This window comes from Phasianus colchicus, chromosome 2 (assembly GCF_987193195.1).
Source record: "Phasianus colchicus chromosome 2, bPhaCol1.hap1.1, whole genome shotgun sequence".
NCBI lineage: Eukaryota > Metazoa > Chordata > Aves > Galliformes > Phasianidae > Phasianus > Phasianus colchicus.
This window is the reverse complement of record NC_143437.1, coordinates 48963337-48985367: the sequence shown is the minus strand read 5'-3', so window position 1 is coordinate 48985367 and position 22031 is coordinate 48963337. Positions and strand designations below refer to the sequence as shown.

The window sequence follows — 22031 nt, the reverse complement described above, 5'->3', positions numbered from 1 at the left end:
TAACATTTGATATAGTGGAAAAGAAACAAATTAATTTTACTCTGCTGTTTACTTATGGCAGAAATTTAATTTTTAATATACTTACTTTAATATCCAGGTAATTAAAAGCAATATGCACCTTATTAGATGTAGTTTTTGTCCAGAAGCAAAATGTACTTAGGAAATAAAATTTCACAAGTTCTCTGCATAGCCTGTTCCTGGAACAGTATGGAAAGTATGCACTGCTTTACAGATTAATCAGTTCATCAATATCTGCAGAGAAAATGAAAGATGGTATATCTTGAGCTGACTATTAAGAAAGAGAGCAAATAAAATGTAAGCTTTTTTCCAGATCAGTAGTACTCCTGTAATAGATCTGTACCCAGGGACTCTATTCTCACTGTCAGAACAGTTTTATTCTTTTGAAGAATATTTATTATGATACATTCCAGATGTTTGTGCAAGTTACATGAAACATGGATAACTCACTTTCAGTCCTCACAAGAGTCTTAAAGTTGCTTTACTTCTTGGTTATTCATCTCTGTTTATAAGAATACTTTCCATAATGTCTCTTGATGGAGTAAAAAAAAAAAAAAACAACTGACACTAAATGAAGTGAATAGAACTAATACATACACTTTTTTTTTTTTTTTTTTTTTTGGTAAACCTGATCCTTGAGACCACTATTAGTAGTTTGCTGTTGTTATTTTTGCTCACGTGTTTGTTTTCTTTGGGGAAAACAGGCAATTTCTTTATTCCCAAGGCAGTGTACTGCTATTTTAATTCTAAATATTTAGAAGAGAAATATCAATGTTTTTAATTGCTGTTCAGATTCTAGAAAAAGCTTAAGCAAGATTGTAGTAGGGATGTAATTTATGAATGTTTTTCTCCTCTGTTCTGAAGGATACTAAGAAATGATTACATTTTTTAAAGTATTATTTCCTTCTTTTCTAGGGTTTCAAGATAGATTTAAATTGCAAACAATTGACTATAGACTTTGTGAACCAATCTGTGCTACAAATTAGCAGCCAAGATGTTGAAAGTAAACGTAGTGACAAAACTGATTTTGCAGAACAGCTCGGAGCAATGAATAGACGTTGGCAGATTCTACAAGGCTTGGTAACAGAAAAGGTAAAGAAAACCTTCAGCTGCTCTGTTGTGAACTTTAAAAATACATGCAAAAATGAAATAGTAATGACTAGAAGTCTCTGCAGGGCATCTAGTCCAACCTCCTATTCAAATAGAACTAACTTTACAGTTGGATGAGTTTGCACAGGGTCTTGCTTTCATGACTTCTGAAAATACGCAAGGATGGATTTTTCACAAACTATCCTGGCTGCTTGTTCTTGTACTTAAACACTGTTCCCTGTCTCACTGTTCCCCTGGGGAACAGGTTTTTGCCATATGCCCAATCAGAATTTCTGCTGAGTCTGTTTCTTCTCTTTTAGCTCCATCTTCTCCATAATCACAAAGAGTAGAAGAGTGCAATGAGACCCTTTCTTAATGTTCTTTTCCCCAGTCTCAATTAAGTGAGTCTCTTCTTATAAGTAATGTACTCCAGCTCCCTAACTACTTTAGTGGCTCTTCACCAATTTGTCAATTGTGAAGGCCCAAAATGGGTCACCAGAGTCAAGGAGAAGGGAATAATCTATTTTATTGACTCGCTGGGTGTGCTCTCTGTAGTAGATCCCAGATTAGCCTTCGTCAGTAATGGTCTACAATGCTGCTTTATTGGTTGTGTTCAAATAATTTTTCATCATAGCCCTTGTTAGCAAAGTTGCTTTCTGCCAACCTGCATGTTACCATGTCCAGGATGAAGGACTTTACATTTGCCTTTGCTGAATTTCTTGAGGATTCACAAGCGTATTCCTCCATCTTGTTGAGCTTTCTCTGAATGGCAGCTCTGCTCTGCAGCGTATCAGCGACTTCTTCCAAATCAGTATCATCTGTGAACCTGGTGAGAGTATAGTTCATCATGTTGTTCGGTTTATCAATTAAGATATTAAACAATATCAAATTTAAGACTCACCATGTTGATCTGTCAGTCTTGTAAGAGGCTGCCAGATAGACCTTGAAAATTTTTACCAGTGGCCTGTAAAGCATTGCGAAAACCAAGCTGAACAGTATCTACTACTCTCCATTTGCTGTTTATGTCATCATAGAAGGCAATCGGTTATTTCAGGCTCAATTTGCTCTCAGTAAGACTACATTTATTGCTACTTCATGCAGGCAGAAATGATCTATGACAGAATTTGACGTACAGCCTTTTTCCATTCACCAGAAACTTCCTCCAGCCGCCATGACTCTTTAAATGTGATAGCAGCCTTACAATGACATTGGTATCCTTGCACACATTCTGTCTAGTTCTGTGGACTTCTATACATACAGCTTATTTAAGTAGCTCTTAATTCATCTCTCCTCTCTCATAGCTAGTACCTCAGTCTGCCTATCCTGGTTATGTCAATATTCTGTATCATGATATCATGTTATACTGTTGGATGCAGAGGCACAGTGCACTGCGGAGCTGCAATTCCTGTTTTTTGGCAGTCTCACATGAGTTCTGAGTCTCCAAGATGAAGATACACTAGGATGTAATACATTTCCCAAGAGCCTCAACATGATCTCTGATTCTGGTTGATGAGGATTTTCAGGTTCCATCAGTGCAGCGAGCAGCACAGTCATAGCCTTCCTCTCTCTCTCTCTTATTTGAATTATGAATTGTAACTCTCTTTCTTATTATTATCTTACATTCTTTTACCATTTGTAGTAAATTTCTTCTATCTCCTTATCTTAATTGGGTCATTTTTCATTCCTTCTCCCCCAGAAGGGGTGAAAGGGGCCCTCTTGCCCTGTTTTACTTGAAACTGCAATGTTGCCAAAGGACCTGAGAGACATGAGAAGGAGACCTTGGCAGTAGAATCAGAGTGAAGAAGTCACTGTGTGGCTCAGACTATACTGTGGTTTTCTGTTAGGTGCTCATGCATTTATAATGATTAACAGGCAGAGTTCTGTCCTTCACTAGCTAGCTTCAGCTAAAATTTTGCTTTCCCAAGACCAGCCCTGCACAGCCAGGAATCCAGTTCCATTCACACTTCTTTTTCTTTTTTATATCAGTAAGAAGCTCTCAGTTCTGCCCAAGTCTTCAAACTATGCCACACTATTTCCTTGTAGCCTAGGATTTATCTTTTTATGACTTGAGGATGATTTCTTTGAAGGTCCTCTGTCTTCTCCTTTGCCCTTATGTACAGCCTCACATGGTGTCATGTTTACTTGAACAAACCAAACATTACTGTACCAAACTATTCTAAGTATTTTTAATCTACTACTTGCTTTTCTTGCTTCACTCTCAATTGTCTTGTCACTATGGTCTGCTAATTAAGATGACTCATTCTCTAGAGTAGTTTATGTGAATGCTTTTTATGTTAATATTGCCAAGTTCAAATTCTGCTTTTGTTATTTAGCTTTTTTATATTATCTTTCAAAGAATAATTTGCTGTCTAATTTCCATTGAATAACACCTACATCAGAAAAATCAGAGTGATTTTAAAGTGGCCAGCTGCCAAAGGAGGTAATATAAATTGTTGTCTTTATCACATTTATAAGCAAGAAATAATGTATTTTCACATACTTAGTTTTATTTGGGGAGTCTCGAGGTATATACCCTCTGAAAAGCATTCAGTTTCATAAAATATTCTGTCAAAGTGTAAGCTCTTTTCCATGCATCATGATTTTTGAATAAGTTATGTATATAGAATTATTTCTGGATGAAGCAGATTTTTTTTTTTATTTTTTTTTTTAATTATGAACTCTTTTCAAATAGCAAGTTTATTTCAATTTGAATACATATACTGTTTTTAAATTCTGAAAGCAATACTGAATTCTGAGAAGGAGCTAGTCAGCGTTGATTTTTATTGATTTATTTAACTGACCCAGAGTTAAAGGTAATTGTATGAGGAAGTATGCACTCATATTTCTTTGCAGATCCAGCTGTTGGAAAGTCTGCAGGAATCCTGGGCAGAATATGAAAATAATGTGCAGTGCCTAAAATCTTGGTTTGAAACCCAAGAGAAGAAGCTGAAAAAACAGCAGAGAATTGGAGACCAGGCTTCAGTACAGAATGCTTTGAAAGACTGTCAGGTAAAATTCTATCCTAAATAACAATATTCTAATTCCAGCAGTTAGAAACAAGACTTAATAAAGCCCTGTGGTATTTGTATACCATTGAAGTCAGTGGCTAAATTTCTCTTTACTTCAGTGAGAGAGAGATTTTATTTCTAATGTGCAAAAACTAAGTAAAGAAAGAGCATTAATGTCTGTCTCAAAGATGTTTGAAAGTCATTACTCTTTTGACATTCAGTATTAAAGTGTGGTCATTTCAAATATGTCAGGCTTACTGAACTTGAAAGACTTTTAAAGGAAAATGTTCACTTTCTTCTTTGGCCAGTCATTTGGAACTTGATGTAATGAACACTGTGTTTAACTATTCTGAAACTTGTTTTTTCTGCCTCATCACTACCTTTCCTCTCCTGCCCCATTTATTCTATTCTTCTTCCCCTAGTACTCTTATTTCTTCAGGACTACTCAAAGAAAGATGTAAGAGTGTATTTTTCTTTTCAAAATATTTGGAATCACACATACTCAAATATTCAGCTATCCAAAAAAGAGAACAATGTTGGACTCATTTCACTTACAAAAGAATAAAGAGTAATCTTAAGTAGAATTGGCAAAGATTGCATGAGGAAAAGCTCAGCTATACAAAATATAGATCAGTTCATAGCCATCTCAGTTTTTCATGCAAAATTTAAACAAGATTACAAAACAGTGAATAGGGATATGCAGTGGACTCTGGGCATCTGAATAGGAATAGCACATATTTAAATAATCAGAAGGTTGTTTCTGGAGCTGCCAGACTAGGGTTTATTGTAAATTTGCCAGTGTATTAAGCATATATTTGATTTTGTAAAGACAACTATTTTATTAGGTCAGATATGTTAGAAATCATACTTTTATGTTTTCTAAAGTTCTTAACTCAGATTTTCAAACTGGAGCCAATGCCTACTTTCAGTTAAACTGTCTTTATTATTTCAGCATAGTAAGCCCATACAACTGAATCAAGTGTAATTCACTGTAGCCTGCCAGAATTGGCAAGTTATGCTTGCCTGTAGTTCAAAGCTGAATCTTATTTATCATCTCTTCGGTTTCTTTTGGTCAGCCAGGTTAGCAAACATGCTTAGGCAGTCAGTTACAATGGCAAGACTTTGATCATCAGAGAAACAAATTGTTTTAGAAATAACAGTACCAGACTCTCTCAAGTACCCCGTTCAACTAGTACAAAAGCTCCAGCTTATTGATTAACAGTTAGTTGCTGCCTAGTGTCATAATAACGAGTGGCACCTTTATTTTTCATCACAGATCAAAACCAATAATGAATCTTTAATTTTCCATGTCTTTAGAATGATTTAGTAGATATCTCTTTTCACAGAGAACCAGAAATATTTGCTGTTATTGATGTTTGAAGCTCTTGTTCATTTTGCCTTCTGAAGTTAGAAGTGATTTTGTTCAAATCTAAATTACTCTTATTTCTGCTTGTTGAAAAGCCAAACTTGCTACTAGCAATTGAGAAGTGTTTCATTAAAAAAAAATAAATAAAAATTGCTAGTAATAATTTTTTGAAAGTGTTATTCAAGGCTGTAATCTGGAACGAGATCCTTGCTATAAGTTATAGACAAAAATTTGAAATAATACAGAAGAAAACTGCAAGAGTAAACATACACCAAAGGCTCAGTCCTCAGGAAGGGGCTTTGCTGGGAAATGGCAGAAGAATAAAGATTGCACTTTGTGTAGGGAGGCACGGCAAATTGACATGTTTCATTAGAAAGTCATCTTGTCCTTTTCTTTGGATGGTAGAGTTTTTCCAGAACCTTGAGCCAATTTTGGATTAATTAAAAAGTCATCTGTGTTCTGGGACAAACTATGACACACAATTTTCCCATGTATTCAAACTGCTAAACTATTTTTAATTAAATTTGGACTCTGTCATGAGAGCAGATGGTCACAGCAGAAGTTTAATGTAGAGGACATGCTTTTATTTAAATTAAAGACATGCAACTGTGATTTAAAGGGACCTTAAAATATTCAGTAAAATTGCTGATGAGTTATTATTCTCTCGAGAATAAAAACAAACAAACAACAAAGTATGTAAGTGTGTCTTTCCTGTTTTTAATATTGTACAAACTGAGGAGCATATGACTATCTTTTTTGTCACAAGTCTACCCAAGTATAGGAAAAAAAAAAAAAAAAAAAAAAAAATCTCAGGTGTCATCTTTTTTCTTTTAAGGAATTAGAAGAATCAATAAGAGCAAAGGAAAAAGAATTAGAAAGCATAGAAAAAAGTGGTCTGTCTTTGATACAAAACAAGAAGGAAGAAGCCTCTTCTGCTGTTTTGAATACACTGCAAGAAATCAATCATTCCTGGGCCAGCTTGGATCACATGGTAAAACAACAATCAAACTTCAGAAATCAGAGCATATAGGAAAGGGATAAGTAGAAGTTTGCAGCTCATGTATTTCTTCTGTGTTGTAGGGGAAGAGATTATAAATTGTTTTTATCTGTCTCCAAGCTTGTGCATATATTCCACATAAGATGGATGTAATATTTACTATTTTAGGATATTTTTACATTCTTAAAATTGAAGCTTTTAGATGCTTCCTACTATTTAGTAGAAAAGGACCAAATATAAGTAACTTCAAGCACAAGTAAGGCAGAGTAAGGAGGAGATCAGTAGTAGTTGTCATCATCCAAAGATTGATAACATCAGTCCACCTTTCAGGTAGAATGCAGCACATTAAAGCCAGACTGTCTACTGACTTTCCTAGGCTTACTTGCCTGCCTTAGGGAGTCAAGAAATTTATCTTGAACCTATTGAAGCAAGGTAAAATGGACTTCATGTATTCTGAGTCCTTGCCATCCTGCTCTTCTGTGACTTGATTCTATAAAACTGAACTTTCTGCATAAGAACGCAGTGCAAGCCAAGCAGGTGACAGTGCAGAATGTTCTCCCTCCAACAGGTTTAAGTTTAGGCATGCAGAACAAGTAGTATCTGAGATCAAAAGGAAGGAAATAATTTAAACAAAAGCAAATAACTTTTATGTTGTTCATTTACCTTATTTTTCCTCCGTCCCTCTTCCTAGGTTAGCCAACTAAAAATATTGTTGCAGTCTGTTCTTGATCAGTGGAGCATTTACAAAGTAACTTATGAAGAACTAAATAGTTACCTGATGGAAGCCAGATATTCTTTGTCCCGCTTTTATCTTCTTACTGGCTCTTTGGAAGCTGTGAAAGTCCAAGTTGATAACCTACAGGTAAACTGGAATACCATACCACTTCACATACTAAGGATGGATTTGAGGATGAATTTTGTCCTCATTTTATGGATGCAGATAAATATACTTTTTAGTTGATGGATTATGAAAATGTGTGGATACTAGCACATTAACAACTTGAGACATTTAGATAACACTTTATCTAATGGCCATTGCATTTTTTTCATTTTTCTATATAAATAAAGTAGTGATAGTTGTTTTCGTAGTACATTGTTGATGTTGCTTATATTCTGAGCTAGAAGAGTTCCAAATGCTGAAACTCCTTTTATGAAATTATGTCGGTGGATCAAGACTATATAGACCAAACTTTTGCTTCAAAGAAAGGTGTTCTCAGCATTCAATAATCAAAAGTAATTATGCAAAGATTTCCAGATTTTTAAAGTAACAAGAACTTGTATTAATCATATTTACCAGCAAATTTAAGTCTGCATTATCATTTAAATATTTTGTGTGATCAGAAGATCAAACTTTCTGAACCGAGATATAAAGAGCATCTGTTACACACTTTACAGCCAATCCTCTATGTCTTCATTTATTTATTTATTTATTGCTTATCAGAGAAGACTTAGCAAAAAAAAAAAAAAAAATCACTTTAATTTTGAAGATATCAGATTTATGAATTAAGTCAAAGACCAATAACATGCTGTTAATTTTCCATCTAATTCTAGACAGGAAATGTGATTTAATTTAATATCTTCCATGAGTTGAGTTTATTTCTGAAGGTATTCCATGCACTTATGCAGTCTGTGCAACAGTATTTGCTTAGAATAATTTCTTTTATAAAATTGTTACTTTTTTAGAATATATTGGGTAAAAAATGTAGTTTTTGCTACACCTGCCAACTGGGTTAAATAGAGCTAGAACCAGTCTTTACGTTAAACAACTTTCTAGTTAGACGAAACACAAGACATCTAGTTTTACATTCATTATCCATACAGTGCAATTGATACATAACTTTTTAAAGAATTTGTACATCATATATCATTTTAAATACTTCCTGTGACTTTATTTTTCTATATGTTTTAGAGCCTACAAGATGAACTGGAAAAACAAGAAAGTAGCTTACAGAAATTTGGTTCCGTGACCAATCAGCTATTGAAAGAATGTCACTCACCAGTGACTGAAACACTTACCACCACTTTGAAGGAAGTGAATATGAGGTAGAAAACATATTTTAGTTGAACTGTACTTTTTAGATTCATTTACTCAGTTTTCAATCATTTTTATTTTTATTATTCTTTGCTATTTTATGGGGGTTTTTTTGTTTGTTTGTTTGTTTCTTGTTGTTGTTCCTTTTGCTAGGGAATAACTGTCTCATTTTGTCACAAATAACAAATGCAGGATTGTTTTCTCTAGCAAAGGATTTGGGTATTACTGTCTGTAGCTTTGTTCTGTGCATGGCTGCAGTCAAATCATCAACAAAGATGCATCCCCTGCTAGACGATAATACTGCACTTAAAGTTTTGAAAGTCTGTGACAAGTTTTATTTGCTGTGCATATCAATTTCACTAGGATTCAGCTTACAATGTCTAGTGGTAGGAATAGTGTGACAGACTCTTCTCTATAAGATTTAAGTTTTTGCCAGTACTGTGCAAATAGCTTTCCCAACTTTGAATCCAGACTAGAACCAGTCTGAGGATTTACTCAGAGAAGCTACAGAAAATGAATTCCAAGATTAAAAAATGTTTTGGTGGGAAAACTGTCGAGTTTGGGCTCGAGTGTTTAGTTTATTTTGTTGCTTTCTTTTTTGGAAAAACATAATTATGCCAAATTTCCTTTGGTTCATCCTGTCCTGAAAATTGGAACTGTGAAGAAAAGATACTGTAAGATTTAACTGAACCGGTAGTAATGACTGGAAAAAAAAAAAAAAAAAAAAAATCACTTTACTAATCTTTTCATCTACAATTGAAATACTGTGATATCCCTTAGTTTTTTTTATTAAATTAAATAATGAGAAAAATTGACAGAAACATTACATTTGAGAAAGTAACTTTTAAAGAGTGCCATTAGAGCCAGTAATTCAAAGAAGAATTAGAATAGGGCTTTATGAATTTAGGGACTCTATAACAGTTTGGGAGTAAACTGCTGCAGAATGTATGTTTTCATATTTACACCTGGTCTGGGCCTCTCAGACTTGATGGAATCTGGCGCTTGCAGTTCATGGTCAGTCATGACTGGCTTTCTGTGACAAACTGAACTGTGCTAAGTGAAAATAGTAGGAGATTCATTTCAAAAAGTGCCATCAATCTTTGACCTCAAACATTAATATTCAGCACCAGACCTAGTGTAATATGTCAGAATGTCATATCAATGTATTTATTTGATTACTTTTTTGTCCCTGATGTCTGAATCTTGATTAATACCAAATTTCTGAAAAGCCACAACACTAAGTCAACAGCAGCAAGGAAGTGGGGGCAGGTATAAATGGACTACTAGGCTTAGGTCATTTGTCTGATCTCTTCAACAGGTGGAATAACCTTATGCAAGAGATTGCAGAGCGACTATGTTCCAGTAAAGGTCTCCTTCAGCTGTGGCAGAGGTACAAAGACTGTTACCAGCAGTGCTCTTCTACTGTCCGTTTACGAGAAGACCAGACCAATGAGTTGTTGAAGACTGCCACTAGTAAAGACATTGCTGATGATGAAGTAACCACCTGGATTCAAGACTGCAATGTATGTTTACTTAAGCTTTACACTTTTTCACATCTCTGTGAGCTAAAAGTCAAAAACAGTTACTAAACAATGTAGTTAGTGTATTGGAAGCTTGCATACAAATTTTCTGAAGGATCTCATATCTGCAAGAGAGACAGTTTTACCTCTACTACAAAATCTCTATTCCTTGTTGCTTTGTTGTTTTAGAATCTTTTACTAAAGTCATTTCTCTGGAGAAGATGGATAAATTCTATCACTTATTTAGTCTTACTCCCCACTTACCAAAAGGTTTCTTGCTTTAGCTCTCTACCAAATCCACTGAGATTTTTACTGTAGCCAGAAACATAGAAGCCTTCATCTGTATTTCCACTAGTCAAGGCTAATCACTTTTTCTGAATGAAAAGATGCAAGGTGTTTTCTGGATGTCATTGACATTCTTCCTTGATGTTCTTCCATTTTTAAAACCATGTCTCAGAGCAGTAGGGTAGTTTATCTCCTGTCTGTGATTACATACATTTCGATGTGTTTTGGTTAATTTAATTTTAAATTTAAAAAAACCTAAAATCGTATTTGTCTTAGGGTAAGAAAAATAATTGCAAGGAGAAAAATTAACCTGTTAATGAGTTTTTTGAACATTTGCTGCCATAATATGCCTGACCGGCAATTCAGATAGTTCAGTCTGATATTTACTTTATGTCATGATGTCACATTCTTTATCCATTACATTACACAATTTACAAAAGTTAATATTTAATCTTTCCTGGTAATTCATAACAGGATAAAAAGGGAGGCCTAGTCAGACCTCAGTTGATCCACAGTGAGAGTTGCCACTGCTTAGGACCAGCATATCAGTAAATCCAAAGTATTCTTTTCAACAAGTGTTGCCTCATCAGTAACTCTGGCTTGCTCAATGACAGCTGAGTGGTCACTTTTTTCTGTTCCTCTGCACATACATAATTCAAGAATTTTTATTCTGTATATCATTCCCTTTGTTTGCAGAATACCAATGAAATATTGCAGTAAAAATAAATTATTTATGCACAGGTGGTGTTTATTCATTTTGTTTCTTCTTTATAACAAGAGAGAATAGCATGAGCTGAGTGTCAGGTTAACTATTCATATCTTTATTTAATGTGTTGCCACAGGACCTTCTTGCTGATATAAAGACAGCACAGGATTCACTGATCGTTCTTCAGGAACTGGGAGAGGAGTTAAAAAGCCGGGTGGAGACTTCGGCAGCAGCAGCTATACAGTCTGATCGGCTGTCTCTAAACCAGAATCTGTTAGCCCTAGAACAAGCTCTATGCAAGCAACAAACTGTACTTCAGGTATGCAGAGAGTGCTTTCAATTTTTGCACCTTATCATCCTGTTGATCCTGAAAATACGTAGATTATCCAAAACCACCTGGGAAAAGAGAGTAATGTTACCTGTTCATCTGCATTTTCCAGACTTCCCTGGAATCCAAAGCAGAAAGTAGAAAATAAGCTGAAGTGAAATACAGAGACCTTGTAAGAAGGTCCATGTTTTGGGAAGAGGATAGCAAATCTCACAGGGGAACGCGTGTATCTGGAATGCCAAGGCTACATTCTTTGTGAAAACAGTAATAGTGCTAATGTCTGGATTCACAACTACTGCTTCCCCACAAACAGCCTCCTCTCTTCCTAGCTTGTTCTGTAGTGTTAAACAATGAAAGATTCAAAACAACTGCGTAGCAGTGATTCCTATTAATGTTGGTGACCATACTGACACCTATGATTTGTCTCAAAGCCTGTACATTAGATGTTGCTAATTGCTTCTTTCACTTGGCACTGAAGTACAAAGACTACTTCAATAACTGAAACTAGTGGTTCTCTTTGTTCACAAAATAAATTAAATTGAGGAAGTAGCATTATAAAAGGAAGTTAGAGAAGATTATCTGTCTTAGAATAGGGAAGTCTTGGTACTGAAATGCTGCCTTTTTGCAATGATCAAAAATCTAATTTTCTCACTTGGTGCAGGCATTACAGCAAAATCTTTATGATAAAATAATAATAATTTATTAAAACAACAACAACAAAACAAAAAACCAAAACATTGTATCTACAGTCTGTAAGCTGTGCAACAGTTGCAATTGCTCCTTGCCTATTGTCACCTGTATAGCTGTGTATATATATATATATATATATATAGCTACAAATACAGCTCATTATAGCTATACAGCTATAATAGCTGTATATATGTAACTGTATAGCTATAATGAGATGTATTTATAGCTATATATATTTATAATATATATATTCTATATATATATATATATATATATATTATAGCTGTATAGCTATAATGAGAATAATCAGGAGCATAACAGCGATCTAGATGATATGTAGCTTAAGTTACTAAATTCTGGGTCATTTTTGATTGAAGGCTGGAGTATTGGACTATCAAACATTTGCTAAGAACCTGCAAGAACTTGAGGCCTGGGTAACAGAAGCAGAAGCAAAACTGAAAGGACAGGATCCTGGTCACGCATCTGATCTCTCAGCAATACAGAGTAGGATGGAGGAACTCAAAGTGAGTAACAAATGAGAAATTGTTCTTTTTTTTATGTTAGCCTAGTTAATTTACACATAGTATGCACAAATATCATATGTACTCTCTATACATATTAAGGAACTGTTACTAACTGTTACTGCAAAGTAAGAATGAAGAATTTGAAGTTTGATGGCAGTCAGGAACTGTTACAATGTCTCTGAGTAAAGAAGAAAAAGAAAAGCAAACTCTGTAGATTAAAATGAATATCAAATAAAAAATGGGAGTGGAAATATTAGTACTGGAGGGGGGAGGGTCCTTTATTTTAGTCTTTTCTCAACTTATTTTGAATGTACAAAGTTCCTTACTCATTCATATTCTATTCAGAAACCAACTCATCTATTCATTTTTGGTATCTTGTTAAACTGAAGTATAATGAATACTGTGTACAATGTTATATATATTTCTAAGCTCTTACTCTGTGTTTTGGCAATTTTTCTTTTTTTAAGAGTCTCTGAGAGGAAGTTGATAGCTTTTGCCATCTAGGCTGGTATTTTTTCATTTTAATCTTCAGTTAACATTTCCTTTACAATTAATTAACTATACATTTTATTCCACTTTTGGCATGCTAATAAATGTGCATTTTCCTAAATTAACGATCTGGATAATTCTGTACAGTAAAACATTATTTATTTATTTATTAAAAGGGTGAATAAATTCGATGTGGATTTGCTAGCCTAGCATTCAGGTTAAGAAACAAGGATAAAAGCTTGTGTCAGGCACTATCCTACTTTTGCATTTGTGAGATGTATATTCTTAGTTTAGCAATATATGCAAGCAGAATTTCTCTTTTCCTGTTTAAGCATTAACTAAATTCTTCTGGACTGAGAGGCAGAAAACTGGAAATGAAATTTTTCCCTGGCATAGGAGTTACTTGCTGCTTAGTGGCAACCAAGGCCATACCAAATTTCTTTGAGTGCTAGCTCAATAGTATATACTACAATAGTAGTATAGTGGTGTAATTATCAAACCTCCTTGTTATCTCTTTTATTGCTTGTTGCAGAGTCAGATGTTGAAGTTCAGCAGCATGGCCCCAGATTTGGACCGTCTAAACGAGCTGGGATACAGGCTTCCTCTGAATGATAAAGAAATCAAAAGAATCCAGAACCTGAACAGACAGTGGTCTCTGATCTCGTCTCAGACTACAGAGAGATTCAGGTGGGAATAGCTAAAGATTGTTGTATAGCTTTTTCTAAGATTACAATAGCTAGAAAATACACTTTTTAATTAACCAAAGCTCCTCTCCTTGTGTACTGAAGAGAAAAGAGTGAAGCTAGTGAGTTGTGGTTTTGTCACAAATCAGAATTTGACATGAGGAGAAAGAAAAAAATATATATATAATATATATATATATAAAGAAAAAAAAATATATATATATATGTTTAGTGTTATCTAAATAAAGAAATAATGCAACTGACTGTGAAAAAGCAGCACTGTTTTCACTGCTTGAAAATTCATTGCAAGATTCAATTCTGTGTGTGAGAACAGGAGATCTTACCTGGATTCATCTTTCTTTTTTCCAGTAAGCTGCAGTCTTTCTTGCTACAGCAGCAGACATTCTTGGAGAAATGTGAAACTTGGATGGATTTATTAGTTCAGACTGAACAGAAGCTGGCAGCAGAGATTTCAGGAAACTACCAGAGTCTTTTAGAGCAACAGAGAGCACATGAGGCAAGTCATTGTGTGTATTTATGCATTATTACAACCATGTAGAGTACATCAGTATTCAATTTATGCATAACTGGAACTCTCATTCTTTTGTGGAGTAATATAATAGTAAGTTTTGAATTGCATTGCTATCATTTTTTGAATATATCTTAATTTAAAAACAACAGCATGCAAATATATCAGTGTTAGCCAGTTAGGAGGAGGGCTTGGATTTCTGTCTGCCTTTTTTGTACAATATATTGCTGTTTCTCTAAATGTTCATCCTCTGTACGTGGTGTGCTTCAGATTGATTTGTACCAGAGGAATCAATGCTTTATTGGTCTTCTCATAAGACGTAACTATCCTCACATTTTGACCCTTTATCTTCAGTCCTACTTGGAGATTTCTTTCATTTTATTCTGGTTTTGTTCATTTGCCATTAAATGACCAACATACACAGCATCTGAAAAACATGTTAAAGGAAGACTTTTCTGTCAAAAACTGAGTTATATAACTCATCATGCTGCCTCCATTTGTGATCTTTTTGGAAGCAGTTCCTTGGTTCTCTTGGAAAAAATTGATTTGATCTTTTCTCTGTGCTGGGGTCATTTGTTTGCAGACTTTTTACAAGAGATTAAGAACTAGCTTAGCTTTTGCTGCAGAGAAAAAGAAGGATGCCTATTAGATTCTTTGGTGATGTCAAGCAGTGCACATTTTTTCTCCGTCCACATTGTTACTGCCAGGAATCCTAGTGAACATTAAGTAAAACAAATCAATTTTCATACCAAAGTTCCCATGTGGCAAACAATATTTCATTTCTCACATTTTTTTCAGCTGAAATACCAAGATACTCAGGAAAATCACAGAGGAGTCATGTCCTTTTACCCCTTGTGTCTTGTATCTGACACAGTGTTTGGATGGGTGTTTGATAGCAGAAATTACTTCACGAACTTTTTTTTTGCTTACTTCAATATACATTTGCTTTAGCATTTAACTGCATCTGCTTTTGCAAATCTTATCCATTTCATTTCATCTCAGTGCCACAAGCATTAACTGGACAGAGAATCTTTGTAATGTCTCTGCTTTTTGAGATTTAAATGTTCAGAAATTGATAATTTACTACTGTTGTTATGTTCAGTCACAGCTATAATTCTTGAAAGGAGTTAGCAAGGATCTTTTTGCATGCAGTTGCACATGCTTTGAGATCCTATACTAATTCCCTGTTAAAACCTGGTTCTGCTTCAGCTAGCTGAAGCATTACACTTGGATGAGTGTTACTCAGGCACTCTGTAAAAGCTTTACTTCTTTCAGCTATATAAAGTCATTTTTCAGAATGTAGAGAAGGAATATCCATTTCTCTAAATGCTGCATTTCATCAACAAAAAATGTTGAAAAATGTAATTTTTTGTTAACACAAAGCTTTTTGACATTTTATGCAGTTTTAATTTATTTCATGGTCAGTGTTCTTTGCAGTGTCTTCTGATGTTCATGAAGAAATTAATTTCCACTTCTCCTAGCTGAAAGAGTTTCAAATCTAAATTTCTTGAGAAGATTCTACAGATTGTTTCTCTATGTTTTCTTGAAGATAATGAGAAAATACTGTTTCCACATGTATTCCCAGAATGGATGTTAGGATGCATCCAGTTCTGTTATCTGCTTTCCAGTACTGACTCTTAATTTTGCTAGTATTTATTTGAATAGGATTACAACTACATCAGTGGCCTTATTTCTAAATAACTTCCTACTGAAATTTTCAAACAGTTTTCCAAATATCATGGCATCTGTGTCAAATAACTCTTTCAGGACAACCATGTAGTCAGTCTTGTGCAATTGTTCAGGTGTTCATCTACAAACCTGGTACTTGGTACTTGAGACTCTTACACAGTGCTAGTGCACTGAGACAAGCACTTGCGAAAGAGCTGGTGGAGAAAGAAAGGGTTGCTTGCCAATACATTTTCAAAACTTTTTCCCTCAGTGTACAGGTACTGTGTATTCCAATGCCTACCCCCCTTTCCTGATTCTTTGAATTCCTCATATGAGAAGAAATTGGAATTGCAAGTGGTCCCACATAACAGAATATCTGTTTTTTTATGAAGAGATTGTTAATGTGCATGCACAGAACAAGTAGATAATCATGGAATGATTCTGATTTTCTGTAGGACATGAGTACATCCTCTATAAACAGAGTTTCTCGTACTTGATAACCTTTTATTTATTTCATCTGTCTTCTCAAAATATAAAATATATTACCATCTTCTCAAAAAAAAAAAAAAAAAAAATCCTTTCTTTTCCTTCTCCTTTCTTTCCCTCCTCCTTTCTTTCCCTAAAAGTTATGTTCTGTTTAATCTTTCAACAATACTGTTAGAAACTTGTGATCCATCCAATGCCCTTCCAGCTTGACAGAAATAGATGTGATAGGAACTGAAATTTCTTCCTTCTTAGTCAGCTTTCTGAAATTCTCAAACCCATAGTATGTGGTTTGGGTGAAATTGCTCAACAGACATATTATTTTCCCTCTATTCTTGGCTTGGTCATTCATAAGTGCCAAAAATATTCAAAGAACACTATCAAAGGCATCTTCAAGAAAATTAGGCAATACTGTTTCTTTTTATAGGAAAATCCATGAATTGAGTAACAATGTCAAAATTTGTTCAGTGATTCAGAGACACAGAATTGCATTTTGAAAAACTACTGTGTCATGTAGTAGTCCTGAAGTACATACAGTATTCTTGAGAAATCTAATTGCAGAGCTGCCAGTTGATATTTCACTTGGAGAACCTTGGCTTCAGTTCAGGCAGGGTAAATATCAATTTAGAACATCATTACTAATAAAAGAAAAAAATATATCTTCATACTAGCACACTTTTCCTTTGAATCTGTCTGTAAAACCTTTAGAGCATGGAATGTGTCCAGTCCTCGACTGACACCTAGACTGTACTTCATTGTACAAGAAGGTACCAAAATAAGGAAAGATGTTTCTAAAAATAAATTTAAGTATTATGTATCTAAGCAGTGTTTGCATAAGTAGTACCTAGATAATTTTTGGTCATAAAGTAACATTTAAGTAATACAGGAGTTTTAAAAGTGTTACAGAAAGTTCATTGTGGCAAGTGGGAAAAAATTTAAACTAAATTGGAAAGCATGGAAAATTTATTTCTGGCACATTAACTTGGCCAACCATTTGTTTTAAAGTAATTCTGTTGACTGCATAAAATTGTATTAAAAGTTTGTTCTACCAACCTGCAGACATTAATTAAATTTAACAAGGGAAAGCATTAGAATGTTCTTAAACTTGTGAGAAAATAAGATGTGCTCTTGTGTTCATGCAATAGATATTTTGTATAGATATTCTTGTAAATTATAATACTGATGTCACAGTTGTACTCATAGACATAATTCATAGCTTCCATTGGTATTGTTTAGCTTTTAAACAACTTTTTAAAATCTCAAAGAATTAATAATCATTACTAGAAGCAATAATTCCATCCTTGTCTCTTGTGCAACAGCTATTCCAGGCAGAGATGTTCAGCCGTCAGCAGATTTTGCATTCAATCATCTCTGATGGACAGCACCTCCTGGAACAAGGACAAGTAGATGACAGGTAGACATTGTTGTGTTTTTGCTGCTGCTGGCTGTGTGAAGTAGTACCTAAATTATTGGGAGATTTCTGAACAGAGAATGTTGCAAAAGATGTCAACAATCAAGTCATGCTCTTCTGAAGCAGGCTTTTTTGTCAATGTGATTACGCTATTAATCAGTTAGATTTTAAATGAGACTCTTCTTTAGGATGCCATAGGGTAGATGTGTTTGCATTTGGGAATGCAGTAGCCTTAAGGCTGCTTCTCTGATAAAGATTTGTCATGTATTGTCAAATAAATCAGATATGTCTTTTCTGATGGAACTTCAAAACACCTTTCACCAAAAGACCCAGAAATAATTGATTTATAGCCAGCTACATGCACTTTGTGGCAGCTGGGGATATACCTCAGAGAAGATCACTTGAATCATAAATGTAATTGAATAGAAATTCATTTCTGTCACGGAGATTTTGTTTTATATAATTCTGGAAATCAGTGGAGTGTGACTGTCTTAACACTTGTGCATATGTACATATGGTTTTACTTTTAGAATTTTCTTGTCGGGGAGGTTTGAGAGTCTTGATAATTTTTCATATATTTTTCACCTGCTTTGATCTAGCTCAGGGTGAAGCATGAAATCTTCATTCTTTCCTATGAATTTTGATAATTTAATCTAGCAAGAACTAAGTTTTTGTTGCAAGTGAAGAGTTGTGATTTTTTTTCAATCTTGATAATTGGATCCCTTTGATTCTCCATGTGTATGATCTATGGAGTTCTCATCCTCAGTCAACTGACATGAGAGTTCAGTGCTTTTCTTCTAGTGCATAATAATTAGCAGACAAAAAACACTTCACGTTCCCTCCTCTCCAGTTGATTTCAGTACATAAATAGATCAAAGTATGAAAGCTACTGCAGATTTTTATTTATTAATTTAAAATAGGGATGAATTTAATCTGAAGCTGACACTTCTGAGTAATCAATGGCAAGGAGTAATTCGTCGGGCACAGCAGAGGAGAGGGATCATTGACAGCCAGATCCATCAGTGGCAGCGCTACAGGGAGATGGCAGAGAAGCTACGCAAGTGGCTGGTGGAAACATCCTGTCAGCCAGTGAGCGGCCTGGGAAATGCTCCTATCCCATTGCAGCAAGCCAGAGCATTGCTGGATGAGGTGCAGGTATGTCCAGTGTATTTGAAGAGGAAAAAACATACTTTTTTAAATTTAATTTTTAACCACCTTTATTATTTAAAAAGTGCTTAAAAGTGCATTAGTTTCAGACTTTCTGTTTCACAGAAAGCAACATCAGATATCAGGTGTTCTTTAAAAATGTCATAGTCTCAGAAGCAACATTTTGATGGCATGTAATGGCAAATTTAAAAAACTCAAGCTTTGATTGTTTCTGGTTTTGCTTTGTAACTAACCTCATATTGAAGCTGTCTCAAGAGCCACAATAATGTCCAATTTGAGGAGTGTTTTCTTGCTAACAAAAAAGATACCTTGAATGACTGATGTAATCTTCATGTGAGACTAACAGTAACTATTTAGCAGCTTAGTGTCTTCAAGCTTTTTTAACTGGAAGATATTATATAAATAATAAATCTTAATGGAATAATGAGTTTTCAAAGAGCTGTTTTTCCTCAAGATCAGTTGAGATACTGATATTAATGAGGAGAAAAAGAAGTCTTCTATGTCTTTAACTCCTTGGAGAAATTTTCTAATGATCTGCTGCAGTAGATGATGGCAAAATAAAAGGTAGGGTAAAGCATTTGGGCTGCAGCTCCTGCTTTAGTCAAGAAATGCAATCAAATAAAAGTTAAATACAGACTTGAGGATGAGTTGTAATTAATTACTCATTACAATTAAAAAAACAAAGTTGACAAGAAACTGTTTATATTTGCAGCTTAAAGAGAAGGTTCTCCTGAGGCAACAAGGGAGTTATATCCTGGCTGTGGAAGCTGGGAAGCAATTGCTGCTCTCTGCTGACAGTGGAGCTGAGGCAGCTCTGCAGGCAGAGCTTACAGAAATTCAGGAGGGATGGAAGAAAGTTAGCACTCAACTGGAAGACCAGAAGAAGCAGGTTGCTTTATTACTGAAAGTAAGTATATTGTTTATTTTCTGTACTTTCAAGTTCACTGTTTCTCATTCTGAACCATGATGAAGAAAAGTATTCTTAAGAGATGAATACAAATACAGGAATTGCATGTATGTTTAGTCCTATTTTTAGCATAAAGCAATTATGTTTATTATATTATATTATTTTGCACATTATGTTTATTATATTATATTATTTTGCACAATACTTGTTAGCCTTTATACATACAGTATTGAAAATTAGATCTGTCTTAATCTCTCACATGACGATATCAATATCTACTTAGCCAGCTTGTGTTTCCTTCATGTGTCTTGAGTATTTGCTGTCTTAAGTAATGCACTTGGAAGAGGGAGACTTGAACTTCTTTTTAATGTAAGCAGAATTCAGAATGCCTATTAACCCCACTTCAAGTACAAAAGAGAATAGACTGGGATTTAAATGTGGTCTGTTCCTTTTTCCTTTTTGCTTATTTCATATGAGATAATGAAAATTGAACTTGTGTGTATTAACAGAATAAGGCAAGTGCTTTTAGAAGAGTTTCAGAGGTCTAATAGAATTATGAACACGTTAATTTTGTTTGTAAGAAGAAAAGTGATACAAGAAAATAAATATTATTTTGGAAAAGCTCCATTAAATATATTTTTCTTCCTATTTCAAGTCTTGCTCCTTCTACCTCAGGTTCTAGTTGGGAAATTGCATCAGAAAATTTTAATCATGAAATCTTATATCTATGGAAATGAAAACTTCTGTGATATTGTGTCCCAATGAAAATATAGGACTTGATGCTTGGAGGAAAGGAAGCAGGGAAATTACTGCACAAATTGCACATTTAGAGAAGGTACTGCAGGTACTTCAGTGTGACCTGAATTCACACTACTCCAAACTTTTTTTTCTGAATCTTGATGCACCAAGCATTCAGGAAAGGAAGTGGAAAATCATTTGGAGAGTTCAAGGCGTTTCTGAAAGGATGGAGTTGGAATTAGATAATGTTGCAATAACAGGAGTCTTTGACTTCTATATTTCTTCTCATAGAAACCAACAGAAAACAAAACAAAAATAACCTAAAAAAGATTTTAAATCCAGTTTACATATGAGCCTAGTTTTAAGACTGAGTATTATTTAAAAGAGAATTTCAGTACGTGTTATTATTATGGAAATGTTTTCACTGTTTATGTTGATTGGTTTGACTAACCACTAAATACAGTAAGTATAATCTAGATCTGAACTGAGTTCTAATAAACTCTCTGCCCTCAGGACTGGGAAAGATCTGAAAAGGGAATAGCAGACTCCCTGGAGAAGCTAAGATCATTCAAAAAAAAGCTTTCTCAGCCTTTGCCAGAACACCACGATGACCTGAATGCAGAACAGATTCGCTGCAAGGTAAAGTACTTCTCTGCTGACCGTTGCCTCCTTTCTGGATGCTTTTGTGCAGTAACATCTTTCATTGTTAACAGGGTATTAATTGAAAAGTTTTAAGGGTGCATGTAGAAAAAATCAAAGATATTAGAATAGAGTCTGGAAAGTATTGTAGAAGTACTAAATATTGGTAAGTTTTTATAATATAAATTCTTGTTTCAAACTTAAGCTCATTATCTAAACAGTTCTCTTAGTGATTCTTATTTGAGGTGGGATAGCTGTTGTGGATCTTATGTACCATTTTTATGTTATATTCCTTGGTGTTGATAAATGTGATACAACTTGAAAGCATTTTCACTACAGAGAACTCTCAAAACCTTTGGAACTTTAGAGATATTTGAGTGCTAATTTGGTTTGTGAATTTTGATACAAGACTCATGTATCATCTTCTATCAGGGTTGAAAATATTGGTACACATGGAGTTGGTATTTTCTTTTTCTTTAAAAAAAGGCTGAAACAGTCCCCTTGAAATAGTGGATCTGCTTAGATATGACTGATTCAGAGAAATAAAAATTGATTTTTGTACTTGTCCTTTTTGCTTATGCACATCTTTTAAGGAATTAGAGAATGCTGTTGATGGATGGACAGATGACCTTGCACACCTCTCTCTGCTGAAGGAGTCCTTGTCTACCTATATAAGTGCAGATGATATTTCAGTCCTCAGTGAGCGTATAGAGCTTCTGCACAGACAGTGGGAGGAGCTGTGCCATCAGGCAAG

At 34.6% G+C, this 22031-nt stretch overlaps 1 protein-coding gene across 10 annotated transcripts in view; it reads left to right on the top strand.

Moving 5' to 3' along the window:
- The window catches only part of SYNE1 (spectrin repeat containing nuclear envelope protein 1), a 289372-nt gene that overhangs the window by 226097 nt on the left and 41244 nt on the right, over positions 1–22031 (top strand). For all 10 annotated transcript variants that reach the window (XM_090135604.1, XM_090135609.1, XM_090135608.1 and 7 more), the window contains 15 exons: positions 934–1110; positions 3961–4116; positions 6317–6472; positions 7170–7340; positions 8388–8521; positions 9829–10033; positions 11158–11340; positions 12417–12563; positions 13585–13739; positions 14105–14252; positions 17735–17829; positions 18747–18981; positions 19706–19900; positions 21152–21277; positions 21871–22026. In XM_090135604.1, coding sequence (XP_089991730.1) covers positions 934–1110; positions 3961–4116; positions 6317–6472; positions 7170–7340; positions 8388–8521; positions 9829–10033; positions 11158–11340; positions 12417–12563; positions 13585–13739; positions 14105–14252; positions 17735–17829; positions 18747–18981; positions 19706–19900; positions 21152–21277; positions 21871–22026 — 2439 coding nt within the window. The remainder of the gene's footprint in view (positions 1–933; positions 1111–3960; positions 4117–6316; positions 6473–7169; positions 7341–8387; positions 8522–9828; positions 10034–11157; positions 11341–12416; positions 12564–13584; positions 13740–14104; positions 14253–17734; positions 17830–18746; positions 18982–19705; positions 19901–21151; positions 21278–21870; positions 22027–22031) is intronic.